This window comes from Marmota monax, unplaced genomic scaffold, assembly GCF_021218885.2.
Source record: "Marmota monax isolate L192 unplaced genomic scaffold, Marmota_monax_Labrador192_F-V1.1 WCK01_AAM20220418_F8-fsc00135, whole genome shotgun sequence".
NCBI classification, from domain to species: Eukaryota; Metazoa; Chordata; class Mammalia; order Rodentia; family Sciuridae; genus Marmota; species Marmota monax.
In genome coordinates, this window is record NW_026694339.1 from 2,157,977 (window position 1) to 2,172,340 (window position 14,364).

Here is a 14,364-nt window from a genome sequence, read left to right on the forward strand (position 1 = left end):
AAGAGATGGGTTATTTAAAATTCAAGTGCCAGGAAAGCCCATTGTAAAAGGGAAATATTTTCAAGTGAATTCCGTTTGATCTTTTTTTTATAGGGGCTCCTTCCAGCCTCTCTCCCTTCCTCCCCAGGCCCTGGAAACCAATTAGTCTCAGCACAGAAGCCACAGACCAGGTTGAAATGGCTCCATTTTATTTTTAGGGGGTATAATTTCAGCCAGTGTCTAGTCAGTTGTCACATAGTATACTTGGCCCTCTTCTCTCTCACACACATACATTGGATTTATCTTTGGAGAATGCAGAGATCTCTGGGTCTGACTTCTGGAAGGGAATTACCTCTGGTTGCCATCCAAATCCTTTAGCTCTGACAATGGCATAACATCACAAGGCAACCACATCTTTCACAGACAACCCGGCCAACCAAGTTTTCTAAAAATCTTCTCTCCCTTGTTTTCTTTAGCATTGCAGCCGGTTTTCCTTCCCTTATGTCTTTACATAAAATTCTGAACATTTTCTCTTACATTTTCCAAAGTAGTAGAGAAAACTGGAGTAACTTCGGTCTGAAAATGCTTTTTAAGTGCTTACCTTTTGGGGAGGGGCAAAGTGCCCCAAAGACAAAAATGGGAACAATTGGTCTTTGACTCTCTTCACCTTACTATTCTGAACCTGCCTTAATTCATGGAAGTGAAAGGAGGAAAAAAAAAAAAAAAAAAAAAAAGATCTGTTGGGTTGGCGTTTTCTTTCTCAGGAACAACATGCAGAGAGAAAGGTGTGTGTGTGTGTGTGTGTGTGTGTGTGTGTGTGTTGATGATGATGATGATGATGAAAGGTTTAGGGAAAGGGAACACAGTATCTCCAGGAAAGCCTCAGCTTAGCAGATAGTAGGGAACCTCAGGTCGCCTTCCTTGGTCTGAGCAAAGTGCCCCAGCCACTCCCCTTGCCCCCGCAGGGAGTTCTGCATCTTGGAGCGGTGCCAGGACCTCTGACAGTGCCTGGCGGGTCGATGGGTGGGGGCCCCGGGTGTTCTCTTTGCAGAAGCCGCCCATCTGGGGGGATAACTCCCTATTTTCCCGGCGCTCTGTAGCCCGCCCCACCTTCCCGTCCCCTATCATTTTTTACGCTGATCACACTCATGATGATGAACTTGCAGCTCAGCTTCCTGCAGCCTGCTTGACCCGGGAGCACCAGCAGGCTGCCGGCCTCGCCCTCTGCTCCCTCCTCCCCCTCAAAACCCGGTGGCCTCGGGGCGCTGGTGGGGGTTCGAGTGGGCCGGGACTGCAGGAGGGGCGTGCAGGGGCGCGGGGTCCCGCCGGGGAGCGCGCACGGAGCTGCGCCTCGGCCGCCCTGCTTCCTGGAGCTGTGCTCCTTTGACCCCAGTGGCAGTCCCTGTCACTGCACCGCTCGCGCTCCCTCTGGCTCGCCGCGCCCTCGCTCCCTCTTCTCGCCCCCTCGTTCGCTCGCGCCCCAGATCGAGGCTGCTCGGGTCCTTTCTCCCACCCCCCGTCTCCCTCTAGCGCCGCGCCCCCTGGTCCCCCGCCCCAGCTCGCGGCGGGACCTTCGGGGTCGAAGGTTCTGGCCCGCCCGCGCCCCTCGCCGCCCCCAAGCGCCCCCAGCGCTCTTCTAGCAAGCTCGGGCCGCTCGGCGATGGATCGCCTGCACACCGGGCGCTGAAGGCATCCCCGGGACCCGGAGCGCAGCCCGGGAAAGGTAATCCGCCCCGGGAAGGGAGGCGGAGGGCGGGGGAGGGGGAGGAGGCGGCCGGGCGCCCGGTGCCGAGCGCGAGAGGAAGGGAAAAAAAATGCACACACAAAGCGGAGCCCGGGTGAGAGGTGCCTTGTCAGAGGCGTGTGCGGGGGGGATCGGAGGCTGCCGACCGCGGCTGCCCCCGTGCCCCTGACATTGGCCGAGCGGGCAATTCAGAACCTGGGAGGGCTTATTTTCAATCCCCAGGCGAAAGAGAATTCTTTTTTAGGAACTGTCTTCTCTCCTACTCCCCATCTTGCCCCTTTTCTCTTGTCCCCTCCCCCCAACCCTCGGCCCCCCGACCTCTTGGGGTCCCCACATCACTGCCCCCTCCTCCGCCCGTATTTCTTAGGAGTGGATGTCTGCGAAGGACAGGGGCGAAAGCCGGGCAGCGGGGATGGGGGTGGGGACGAGGGTTCGGCGAGCTGTTTACTAGAAAGTCCTGGGGTTGTGTGTTCGAGCCGCCCCGGCCTAGGCCCGGGTGCATTGTGTTGGCCCAAGCCCCAGGCGCCCGCGGCGTTCAGAGGCCAGGTGCAGTGGCTGGGAAGGCGCCGTGTAGCTTTGTGCTCGGGCTGCGCCCCGCGGCCACCCCCTGGGGCCGCCCGCGCGCGCTCTGCTCTCGCGCGGGGCTTTTTCTCACCCTGTCCCCGCGCCCCAACCTCACTCTCTGCCGCCGCCTCAGGTCTTCACGATCGTAGCCTGCGGAGCGACCCGGCGACCCGAGCTGGGGCTGGGGCTAGGCGGCGGGGGACGAGCAAGGAGAAAAAGTAACCGTTGCCGCCCGATTTCTTCTCTATCGAGGCTGGAGTTTCTTTGCTATTTACACGTAACAAGGTTATCTTTGTAAAGCCTTTGAATTGCAGGGTTTTGCGGCCTAGGAGGTGAAGGGGGCATTTTTTCTGAAGGTTCGGGAGGGGGTTGGAATCCATCAGCAAGAAAATAAATGATGCCTCAGTGGGGTTGATTTATAGCACGTTTACACCCTCCCCCCATACACACACACCCCAAATTAAGTGCGAATGCGGGTCATGAAAAATGTGTAATTGATTTGCGATGCTGCAAACAAATAAACACAAACAGGTCAGGGTGGAAAAAAACAAACAAAACTTTAACTGAAAAGAAAAGATTTCCAAAGAGGGGGGAAATCGGTGGCCTCCACATCCCCTTCCAATGCTCTCTGGCTCCCTCCTTTCTCGGTCGCTCGAGGAAGGAGCCTGGAAGCCCCTGGGCATAGAGCAGGGAGGCGGCGGCTACTTGGGGCTCGGGCTCCGCTCTGTGGGTTCGGGGATGCCAACGCGCCTGGGAGGCTGACGTCGGGGACGTGGAGCTGTGATGCCCCAACGAGGATGGCGCGGTGTCAGAACCATTGGCCACTGGTGGTCATCAATCAATCCGGGGCTGGGGAAGAGGGAGAGAAAAAAGACAGGCGCCCAGCGGACCCCGGGGCCGCGAGCGCTAGCGCCAATAGTGCCAGCAGCGGCGGCAACAGCGGAGACGACGCGGTGGCAACCGGGACTGAGCGAGTAAGGCGAGCTGGTGCTTCAGGAAGGAAGGGGGAGCTATGGCCCGGACCAGGCAGCCAGGAGCCGGGAGGGCAGGGCAAGTGTGTGTGTGTGTGTGTGAGTGTGCGCGAGTACATGTGTGTGTGTGCAGTAGCTGAAGCCCCTCTCCAACTGCCCACCCTCGATTTAAAACAAACAAACCAATCCAAAGTAGAGAATTCTGCGCCCACCCGCCCCACCATATATAGACTCCACGCGTTGTCAGAGGCGCGGGAGAAAAGTCTCTCCCTCCCTCTCCGCAAGAATGTGCCAGCCGGGTGTCCGCAGTGCTGGAGACAAGTTCAGGTGTAAGTGCAATGGGAGGGAGGGAGCTCTGTGGACAGAGGCACGTGGAACTCTATGTCAGCATCCCCTCCAGACTGGCGGAGGAGCCTTGGAGAAGGCATGTGTGCATCACTCCCGCAAGCAGGGATGAGTAACTGGAAGTGGGCATGAAAGAGTAGAGGCGTGAGTCAAGAAAGCAGTGGATCTGTCGATCTGTGAGGCAGAGGGAGGAGAGAGCAAAATTTGGCGGAGTTGGAACTGGCGAGTTCCAAAGTCCCTTCACGCTGTCGGGCGATGTTCTTGGGGCAAGTGATTAAAATGAGCATCCTTGTTTAAACAAGGAAACCGCGGGCTCCTTTCTCATAGGCTTTGCCAGGCTGTGCAGGGGTAGAGAGGTCAGGAATTGTTGCTTTGAAACTTTCTGTAAATTGGACTTCTGGTGTCTAGGAGGTGGAGACAGTTATTTAATTCTTCAGTTTTTAATCCCTGCACTGCCAGCAGACTTTAAGAGATTTTCCAAGTAGATTCCTGGAAAAGAACATTCCTTGTTGTATAGCGTCAGGGACAGAAGTGACTGCTGTCTAGGAAATGCAAAATGTGCTCACATGATTTTTTGAGAAAAGAAAATTAAACTAACAGCAGTGTGGATGTTTGGCAGTGTCAGTCCCTTTTAGGTTTTTCTTTAGGCGAATTGGCATTTTGTACTGGGTGCCTTTGTTTTGTGGAGCAAATGTGTTGAAATATAAAATGAAAATTAAGAAAATACTTTCTCTGAATATTGTGGTGGTGTAAGCCTGAAGAGGGTGAGATGCACCAAAATATGGTCATTTGAAAGGTTTTGCTACATACATATATGAAGCAAGGTGGTGCAGCCTCTTGATAATTTTAGGTAATATGTCTTCTTGCAAGCTTTCCCCCAATTTTCATATGAAGAGAGGTGATTTTGCTGATTGTCCCTTGTCTGAGAGAGTTCACAAAAACAATGTATAAAACAAAAAGCAAGCAAATAAATAGAAAACCCCAAATCCAATCTTTTCCTTGTGTTTGTGCTTAATATTCTTAAGATACGTTCATTTTGAGATATGGGTGGAGGTGAACATAGCATTTTAAAAAATAAGTCTTTTCTTGACTTGTCTGTAAAGGTGCTATGAAAGTTTTGAAGCTCTCTGCCTCAGTCTGACATTTTCTTCAAAGGACTCCAGATTAAAGAAGATAGACGCCGCAGGTGCACTGTTTCGATAAAGCATTTGAAAGGGAACATGGCAAAGATGAATTCAAATGAGGTGCCAACCACCCATTTAGCCCTTCAGAGTTCCAGGGGCCTGTGCTTGCTGATGAAAAGATGTTCTATTTGTCTTGCTGGGGCAAAGGTGCAAAGAGGCATAGATATTCACTGACAGAAAAGGCAATCTGTAGGTTGATGTTAGGATGGAGAAGACTGTTTAGGAATGTGGCTTGATCGCTTTCTAAGTTCGGTCTCTTCTAGGTTTCAAATAAGAGAACTTGGGAGGGTATCATGCTACCCACTTCAAGACATTGCATAGAAATTTAAATGTTAAGTTTGTATATTTTATTTGTAGGCCACATTCTGTTTAATGAGTTTACTCCAGAAACATTTAAACTTTTTCTGGCACTGAGTGTTACTCTGGGGTCACAGTGGTCTAGACATGAATTTGGTTTCTTTTGCCTCTGAATGTTCCGTATTTCACACAATAGACATTGATGGAAAGAACAGAAGAATTGCCAAGTAATTTTTATACCACTCTCTAATTTATGCAAACACTAAGTTCTCGTAGTCTGAAAATGTGTATTTTTTCCCCCTCTGTGCTTTGATGGCTAACATTCTTTTTAATAACAGTCATTTCTATAACAGGAAGATGTTTTCATTTGTATTTACTTTTCAGCGCCACGCAATTATGCAGCTCTGCGCTTCAGTGGTGTCTCAGTACTTTGTGTCTCAAAAGAGAATTACAGTACTTAGAACAGGACTGCAATTTGAAGCAGGTGTTGTGTTTTACTGTTATGCAAAATAACAGTAAAATATAATTGTGGGGAAAATTAAGGAAACAGCTGCAAACTTGGTATGAAAACTGCTACATTATGATTTGTAAGCAGTTCTTATAGATATCTTACATCAGAGGAGCAGGCAAAGATTTTAATTTAGTTAATCCCACTGGCCTGGGTGTCTATCAACTGGTGCTTAAAGGAGTCATACCTCTCATGAAGTCAGGAGGAAGAAAAAGAACCCAAAGTGACACTGTTTAAAATGCCAGAGCACCAGGGATTCATCTCTTGGCAGTGCAGTTGCACGTTAGGAGCACAGACAAGGTTTATTTAAATGGCTTTGCTAATATGAAGAAGGCAGTGATTTGAGTAGAACGTTGTGGAATTTCTTAGCCCAGCTAGCATATGGAGGACTGCACAAGCCCCGGGTTGTAAAATAATAAAATAAATGGCCTATGGCAGGCCATCTGCCTTTTGCTCGATATTTAAGGTGTTTCATGCCAAATTTAAATCTAATCTTATTATTCTAAATATTTTTATTCGAGATAACAGCTAAGATTTCTGGAGCTTAATGGTGCACATGGCAAATGTATTCTGATACAGAGCAGTTAAAGAAAGAGTGCTAGTTACCCACGGGTTACCAAAGGGAGTGTTTCCCACTTCTCTCCTGAACTCATCAGTTTCCATGCAAGAATTTGCTTTCCTCCGTCTTTGCACCCTGCCGTAAAAATAGACGTCTTCATTTCTCAATCCAATGTGGCAACTAATACATTGACATTTATGAAAAGAATGAGAACTAATGGGATTTTTAAAAAAGATGAAACCAACTAGTGAAAATTATGCAGCACCAAGATGCAGTCAGGACTAAGGTACCTCACTGGTCCATCAGGGCTGGGAGAGAGGAGGTAACGAATGGCATCCAAAGTGGTAGTTCAGTCCGGATGGATGCCTTTGCCCTTTTCCTGAGTGAATCAGAGTGTTTAAAGAAACCGTACTACATTTAGCAAGAAGGATTTACCTTACCATAAAGTTCTTGGCCAGAGAGAAATGCTTATGCATCCTAGGCATTATATATGTTGGGACTGCAAGTGAAAGAAAAGTCACGTGTTAACGTGTGAGTGTTAATATAAGTATTATAGTCATGCCCAGGTGTCTGTTAAAAGCACAGGATTTTTATTTACATTTGTCATTGTGGTATATAGATCTTTGAAGCATGGAGATTTCAAGTGATTATGTGACACCAACTTTGTAAAAACCAAACATTCCAATTAGTGGTGAAGGCTTGGAAGAGTCTTCACTTTGAGCACAAACCATTTATAGCTAGACACCATGGCAACTGCGGGTTTGCCCCTTCAGTAATTCACGTTAAGTGCCATAATTATAATTAAAGAGGAAATCTTAGGTTGAACTCCATTGAGATGATTTAGTAGCATCCAGCAATGTCAAATACAGTGTAATGTCCACTCTGAAGTACGAGCAGGGTAGAGAGTTGGGATCCATGGTACCCACAAGGCAACAACATTGATTCACATTTTTCCTGAACCAATTTTGTGTCTAGATGTCAAATTTAATATCTCTGAGCATCTTATTTCTCTTTGTTTTTATTATATATACACACACATATATATATATATTTTTTTCTTCTAGAAACACACAGCGGTATTGATGAGTAAATCCTTGGATTCAGAAGTTGGCTGAAACGAACCATGCCTGCTTCCATCTTTTGCTCCAGAAAGTTGTGAATTGCTCATGCCTATAGGGAGGAAGGATGGCACATGGGATTCCTTCTCAAGGCAAAGTTACCATAACGGTGGATGAGTATAGCTCAAACCCCACCCAGGCATTCACACACTACAACATCAACCAGAGCAGATTCCAGCCGCCACATGTACATATGTAAGTATTGCTCATGAACTTAAAAAAAAATAGCAGTCAAGAGTGTAGAAATAAAATAAGAAAGAAAACCATTCTCTTATAGCATTCTGCTAGGGAGAATTAAAAAGTAAATGATTTACAGAACAGATGGGTATCTGTGGTTCCAAATTCAGCCCAGGAGAAATCCCTTACATCTGCGTAACAGTTCAAATTTTAGAGCACTTGCAAGCATAGTTTGACATTGGATATTCAAAGCCTTTGAAGGGTTAAGGTAGGTTGTCTGCATTTTGTAGATAAGAACAGAGAGGTTAAGGTATTTTCTTAATGTTGCACAGGGAATTTTGGCAGCATCTCCTGACCCCTATTTCAGTTTGTTTTGCCCTGTATTACTTGCTTCCATAATGAAATATTTCTTTAAAATTTGTGTAGTTTTTTTCCCACACCTCACCCCACTACCCCTTTACATTCAGCTGGGAAATAGGCCTAATTGGAACTAATTGTCCAGCTACTGCTAAATCCATTGTCTTGCCTGTTGCTAGTGAAACGTGTGCTGCATGCTGCAGGCCTCAAACAATACCGGGTAACAAAGGATTAAGGGACAGTGGAACAGTTGGTTCCAGGAATTGTACTTTTCTCCCACTCCCTAATACTGCTTAAGTCCTGTCTGAGGTTTAAACTGTTTAAGAAGTAAAGTGTGGGAGAAACCCAGAGGCAAGGATTTCGCAGCACCTGGTTGCACACCAACTCTTTTCTGGTCTTCTGCCACAGGATGTGCTGGGCTTTCAGCAGAAGGGGGCCAAAGGTCACCATCTCCCTTGTTTATTCAAGGCCTGGTGCTCATTCTCTATGAGACCCTTCCGATGTCTAACATGAGTCTTTCATAGTAGGACTAAACCTCTTTGAAAACTATTGTATAGTCAAGATAGAAGGGAGGTTAGGACTCTGTTGACTGTTTTTACCACTCCTGGCAGAATTGAACTCTGAGCATGTCCAAGTCACAACCTCCTTCTTTAGTAATTCTTTTATGTGGGCATTTACAAAGAGAGTAGAACTTCTACTGCCCCCACCCCACCACAAATCCTCTCAAATTCGGAAACACTAACCAAACATAAAGGCATTTCCCTTGACTACCTTGATATTAGTATAAATACTAGGATTTTGCTTTGTGAGGATATCCTAAAGAGCCACTCAGTAGCCTATGATAAAATTTATGCAAAGTTGGAAAACTAAAACACCATGCCTGAATAATAAAGAAAAAAGAAAAGAAAAATAAGAAAAATCATTGCAAATGATTAGAGCTAAACCATTTAAAAGAATTTTATACTTTAAATTAGAATTGGTTCACGATTATGAAGGATTACTAATGTGATTTTAAGGATGAGTTTTTAAGGTGAATAAGATTTGTCTTTGTTAAGATGGCTTTTCTGAATAATAAATATGTGGTCATTTCAGATACTCTTTTTATTCTGTTTCTGTGCATTTTTCTTTCTTGTTTTTGTTCTATGCATGTGTTTTAAAATTTGTACAGCCCATATTTTTGGATACTTTTAATTTGGTTTTGCTGGTGTGACATTGTGTATGAAGGAATCACAAAGAACTTGGTGAATCCTGTTTCCCATCTGGCAGGAGAAGCTATGATTTACCCAGATTCCTGGGAAATGACTTGACGGGGAGGCTCAGCTTGGTCTTCAGGTCTGCAGACATCTGCTCACTTATTCTTGGTCGTAGATTCCACTGATGACCGATGAATGCACAGGGCTATTTTAAAATCACGTAACCTTAGAAATGATCTGCTTAGATCTAGCCATGAAAAATTGGAAGGATCAAATTATACTCCTTTTTGTTGGAAAAAATAAAAGGCCTGAGAAATGAGATTTGCGGTGGCAACTTAGATAGCTGTGTAACCCTTTTATCATACTTCCAACCTAGGAACAGAGGCGTTTTCCAGAGGCTGGTTGCCACATGCCTTTTTTTCTCTTTTATTTCCAGTGGGTTTGCCTTCTTACACTCTGCTACAGCCACTCAAGTTGTCACACTGACACCTGAGCACACCTGGGGCTCTCTACCTCTTCTCATAGGTACAGTGTGTTTATCTGATTATCATATGCCTCAAAGCCAGTGTAGACTCCTGCTCTTATATGAAGCCTCTTCTCCCTCTTTCTTCCTAATCCAAAATGACTGTGCCTACCCAACAGGACACCCCATTACTTGGCATTTATTTCATATGACTTGCATTATTTTTCTTCAGATCTCTTTCTCTCTCTAGTTGTCTCATCTACATGATTTAATCCTTAAAGTGGGAATTGTACTTCTGAGCAGGTGACAGATGTTCAGATACGCTGATAGATCAATTGATTGGATTATGTATTGAGGTGAGAAATTGTGATTGATGCTTGGAGATTTTCATTGGAATTTTTCTGTCTTGACCTTTTGACTTTGTATGTGTGTTTTGTCAGGAAGTTGACTCACCTTTTCATTGCCTTTCCTTTTCCTTGCAAGAGCCTGCTTGATCTTGTTTTGCAGGCCTGAGGACCTAGCACTGTGACCGGCCCATAGTAGATGTTCAGTTATCTTCATTGAATAGAATCATGTTATATTTCTGCACATGCTATATTAAAGAGCATTGCTCTTAATCTAAGTAGAACTAAAGTGGCTTGAAAATATATATGAAATATCTAATCTAAAAACTTCTTCATTTTTTTTTTAAAATTTCAACATGTTTTGGCAGAAATTTGCTCCTTTCCCGCAATGTATTTTGTCTTGTGCATTTGAGTGATTGCTCATTTATTTTGCTCAGGATTCTTGAAACATTTGCTTTTCTTTTTCACTTAACACCTGAGGTCTACGAAGATCTGTGACAGATGACCTAGAGTAGAGTTAAAATCTTGGCTTCTTTAATGGCCCCTTGTTTTCTTTTATACAAGTTCCTGGTGGTAGGTAGGGTTGTCTCATCTTAATTAAAGAATATCTCATTTCCCAATTAATTCAATTAGTCCTAACTCAGCTTTGTGACTGACCCTGGGCAATTCATTTACTTTCCTTCTCCAGGCCTCAGTTTACTCCCATGTAAACATGTGCACCAAATAACAGTTAAGGAACTTTTTTAGCTCTGACTTACTAAGATTGCAATTAAGACAGGGCTTATTTGCAAGTTGTTGCTGGGGTGAGGAAACAAAGCTAAAGAAGACCTGGTCCCCACGTTGCAGATCTCAGAGCTGCCATTTCATCTGGTTAGAAGAGGTTTTGGTTTAGTTTTTATGTAGTTTTTATTTCAGTTCTGACAAGATTGTTAGCAGGCTTTCTGAGAACCATGGCCTTGAATCTGCTTGTGACTTAGGGTAGGTTTCCCCACCCCCCTTAAGAAAGCAAGCCTATATGACTTTGGAAAAGAAAATCAAAGCACAGCTGGAGTTCACAGACCAAAATTTAGCCTAGAATGTGTCCCTTCTTACTCAGACTCTTGATCATACTAATAGATGTGATGATTGAAGCCTAACAATTAGCAGGGCTTCGTTTTTCCACAACCCCTTCATCTTTCAAGCAGAATGTTGAGAAAATTATTTTGTATTTTTAATGATGATGGGAGGAGATGCTGAAGGAGCCAATGGAAGTCTGGAAATGCCATGAGGATTTTTTCTGTATGCTTTTAATGACTTTAGGCCTAATAAAATAAAATCGCTCTCAGTTTTCCCATGAAAGTCCCATGTTATGAGAAACCCTTCAGTCTCCCACACACCATGGTGACTACTTACCCTATGAGTGAGGGTCATTGCTCTTTTTTTTTTTCTTTAAGGATTGGCCATGGGGAGGTTCAAAGTAAATTTTATTTTCAGTTTTAGCTTCTTTCCTTGTCTCTGTTTTTGATTGCTGACAGCCCTGGAAACTTAAATAGCACTTGCTTTTACCCTGGATTTGTGAAGGCAGTGTCACAGAGTGGTCACCTTAGTAGTGGAATCAGTTGGCCAGGTATGAAACCTGGTTACACCACCTACTGGCTCTATCATCTACCACAGAGAAAAGTCACTTCCCTGAGCTTTCTTGTTCCATCTGTTAAATGGGATTGATGAAAGTAATGCCTGTCTCCAAAGGTTGCCAGGGGGATAAAAGCGAAGGAGTGCCCAGTGGACTCAGATTTACCTGTTATCATTATTTTATTCAATTCTGAGCTTTTAATTCAAATTGTCTCCACCCATTTTGAAAATCAGTGATTGTTAATGAAAGAATAAATAAAAGTCACTGGTGAGTTTTGTCCTGTCTTTCTCAAGGAGCCATTATCAGAAGACACCATGGAGACTTTTCTAGGCGGGATTTTTGGGTGGTTGGGGTCTGCAGGTGTCCTGATGTACAGCTTAGGAGGATCTCACTTACTTCCAATTACTCCCTGAGAGTAGCAGTTCCAAGGGGGAAGGGATTCTGTCAGCCAAGTGCTCCCTTTTGCCTCAGTGGAATGAATGACAGTGGCCTTCCTCCTCCTGGGGTGGATCCTTGGAACCCTGTGCCCTAACTGGTCAGTATCTCAGGTTCCCCACTGATATCTGTGTTTCAAAAAGTTGATGGTCATGGTCAGGATTGAATGCTTAGGCTGAAGAAGGAAGACATGGTAGGGGAGAATGTGGCGTGAAGTCAAGACATTTGTATACAAGTGCTGATCATGCCGTTACTGGCTTGGTCAGGTGACGATGGAGAATCAGGATCTCAGTTTTTTTAAATGAGGTTTAAGACAGTTGTGAATATTAAATGAGATGACGCATACAACGTATAATTATGAAACACGGCACTTAATGAATTGATGTTGTGATAATATCCTAGGTTTTACTAGCTGGTGAACATGATATAAGTATTAATTTTTTCTTTCCAAAATGCTTGGCTGTGTAAACCTGACATGTCCAACATGTGTTCTTGTTGCACTGTGTAGCAGACATCAGTGTTTACTGAGCATTGTTGATCAAAAATGAACTTTCAGGGATGCTGAGTGATCATTCTATGCCAAATTCTTACAGGGTTTTGTTTGTTTGTCTGATCTGAGGTTTCATTCTTATCCAGTTCAAGAATGTGGTAGGAAGTCAGTGTTTGTTTCAGGTCTGTATTAGATATCCTTAGTTGAAAAACAAAGTTACAGGAAAGTATTATAGAAAAATGCCATTTGGTCAAAAAAATGCATGGTTATATATGTAAAAGTATGAAGAAGGATTAATATCAACATTATTGGTGAATATTTAGGGAATAAATTTGGGAATAAGTTTCAGGGAAGGAGTGTTGGGTAATGACCTTTCACTTTTTATTTTATATATTTTTGTATAATTTAAATTGTTTTTATAACAACAAAGTGATAATCTTAAAAAAACACCTTTTTAAAAAAAATAATGATAACAATTTAGCTAGTATCCAAATTCTGTTTTGTCAGCAAGGTTTGAATTAAGACTCTTCGGTTTTATGATACAATCAAAGAATAGGCCCATACGAGGTATGGTGGCACATTCCTATAATCCCAGCTACTCAGGAGACTGAGTAAGGAGGTGATTGAGCTCAAGAGTTTGAGATCAGCCTGGGCAACATAGAGTACAGCTCAAAACCCAAACAAGAAGAACAAAAAAAAACCCTCCAAACTAAACCAAACCAAATCAAAATGGAGAACAGCAATAACAAATAATACACAAAGCAAAAGCCAAGGAATAAATCCAGGCTATTTGTTGGTTCAATAGAATTCAACTTGCTCACTTCTTAGACTTATAACAAAAGAGAGGTTTTTAAAGAAGTATTTTTGAATCCAGTTTTGGAAGCCAGCAGAGGGTATGGTGTCAGGAAGCAGATAGCTAACTGCAGTGGACTCCCTGACAGTGTTGGAGAAACCCGGATTCTGGCCCTGTGGTGGTCACTGTTAATTAGCTCTGTAATCTGAGCAAGTTGGGCCTCTCTGAATTTTGGGTTCATTACCAATGACCTATAGCATGACCTATAGCATCATCCTCTTTCCTGTTTGTCTAGAATTTTTTCTATTTCTCTCCTTTTCTTCTCTCTACTCAAAAATAAGAACAACAACCCCACACCCTTAGTGAGATTCCATAGGGAAAGAATATGTTAGTGAGACATCATGGGGATGTGATGTCTGGGAGAAGAGAAATGATCTCTATCTCTCACACAGGAAAGAGTAATAGCAACGAATGAATGAAGGTCTGGGGCTCTATAAAATGACACTTCACTAACAAGGTAGAAATTTATCCTTTGCTACAGAGCTGGGCTGCATTAGCTGTTTGGAAAAAAAAAATTCTAAACACACATTTCTCTCTTGGTAAGCCACTTTCTCATTCTCATTACAAATTTATCACTGGCCTGCACATTAGCATGGCCATAATTTTTTTTAATGTTTTCAGTCTGAAATTTGTCTTGGAGATACTGAATGGCCCTTTTAGCTTGCACTCATATATAAACACAGGGTATTTTTCTTTTCCTCTCATTTCTTTTTGAAAATAAGTTCTTTTTCCCATACACTCCCTGAGGGTACCGTCTTGTGGTCCGTGACAGTTGGACTTGGTTTTAGAGCCGACTTTTTCTCCTATTTTTCTGTAGATTTCTTTGTTTGCATTCAAGCATTAAAAAGGCAATCTAAAATTAGATTTGTTTTTTGTATCCATATGGATTTATTCTTAGACTCCTAGCTGGATGGTGGATCAGTGGGTAGTGATTTGTTGTTTTGTTTATTAGCTACTCGACTTTCAGGGAGGTTAAAGAATTTTGACACATAAAATGGATCCTTTGTCTTCTAGGTTATATGTGGATTTCAAATTCTGAAATGGTTACCTACTTCCTAGTGATACAGAAAGATCATAGAGAGAGTGTGGCCACAGCAGTGGATGGTCAAGGTCTAACACTGGGGAACTATAAGATTGCTTCCCTTGGACTGAATCTTTTTCCTTCTTTACA

The 14,364-nt window shown here is 43.7% G+C and overlaps 1 protein-coding gene across 4 annotated transcripts in view; it reads left to right on the top strand.

The window, feature by feature from the left end:
* Window positions 1-1,061: 1,061 nt before the first annotated feature.
* The window catches only part of Mpped2 (metallophosphoesterase domain containing 2), a 169,941-nt gene continuing 156,638 nt past the window's right edge, over window positions 1,062-14,364 (top strand). The window contains exons 1-2 of one of the 4 annotated variants that reach the window (XM_046467524.2): window positions 1,062-1,702; window positions 7,216-7,464. In XM_046467524.2, coding sequence (XP_046323480.1) covers window positions 7,337-7,464 — 128 coding nt within the window. In that variant the 5' untranslated portion in view covers window positions 1,062-1,702; window positions 7,216-7,336. Of the gene's footprint in view, window positions 1,703-2,965; window positions 3,262-3,364; window positions 3,588-7,215; window positions 7,465-14,364 lie in introns of those variants that run through there. The other 3 variants (XM_046467526.2, XM_046467525.2, XM_046467527.2) reach the window with 3 other exon arrangements.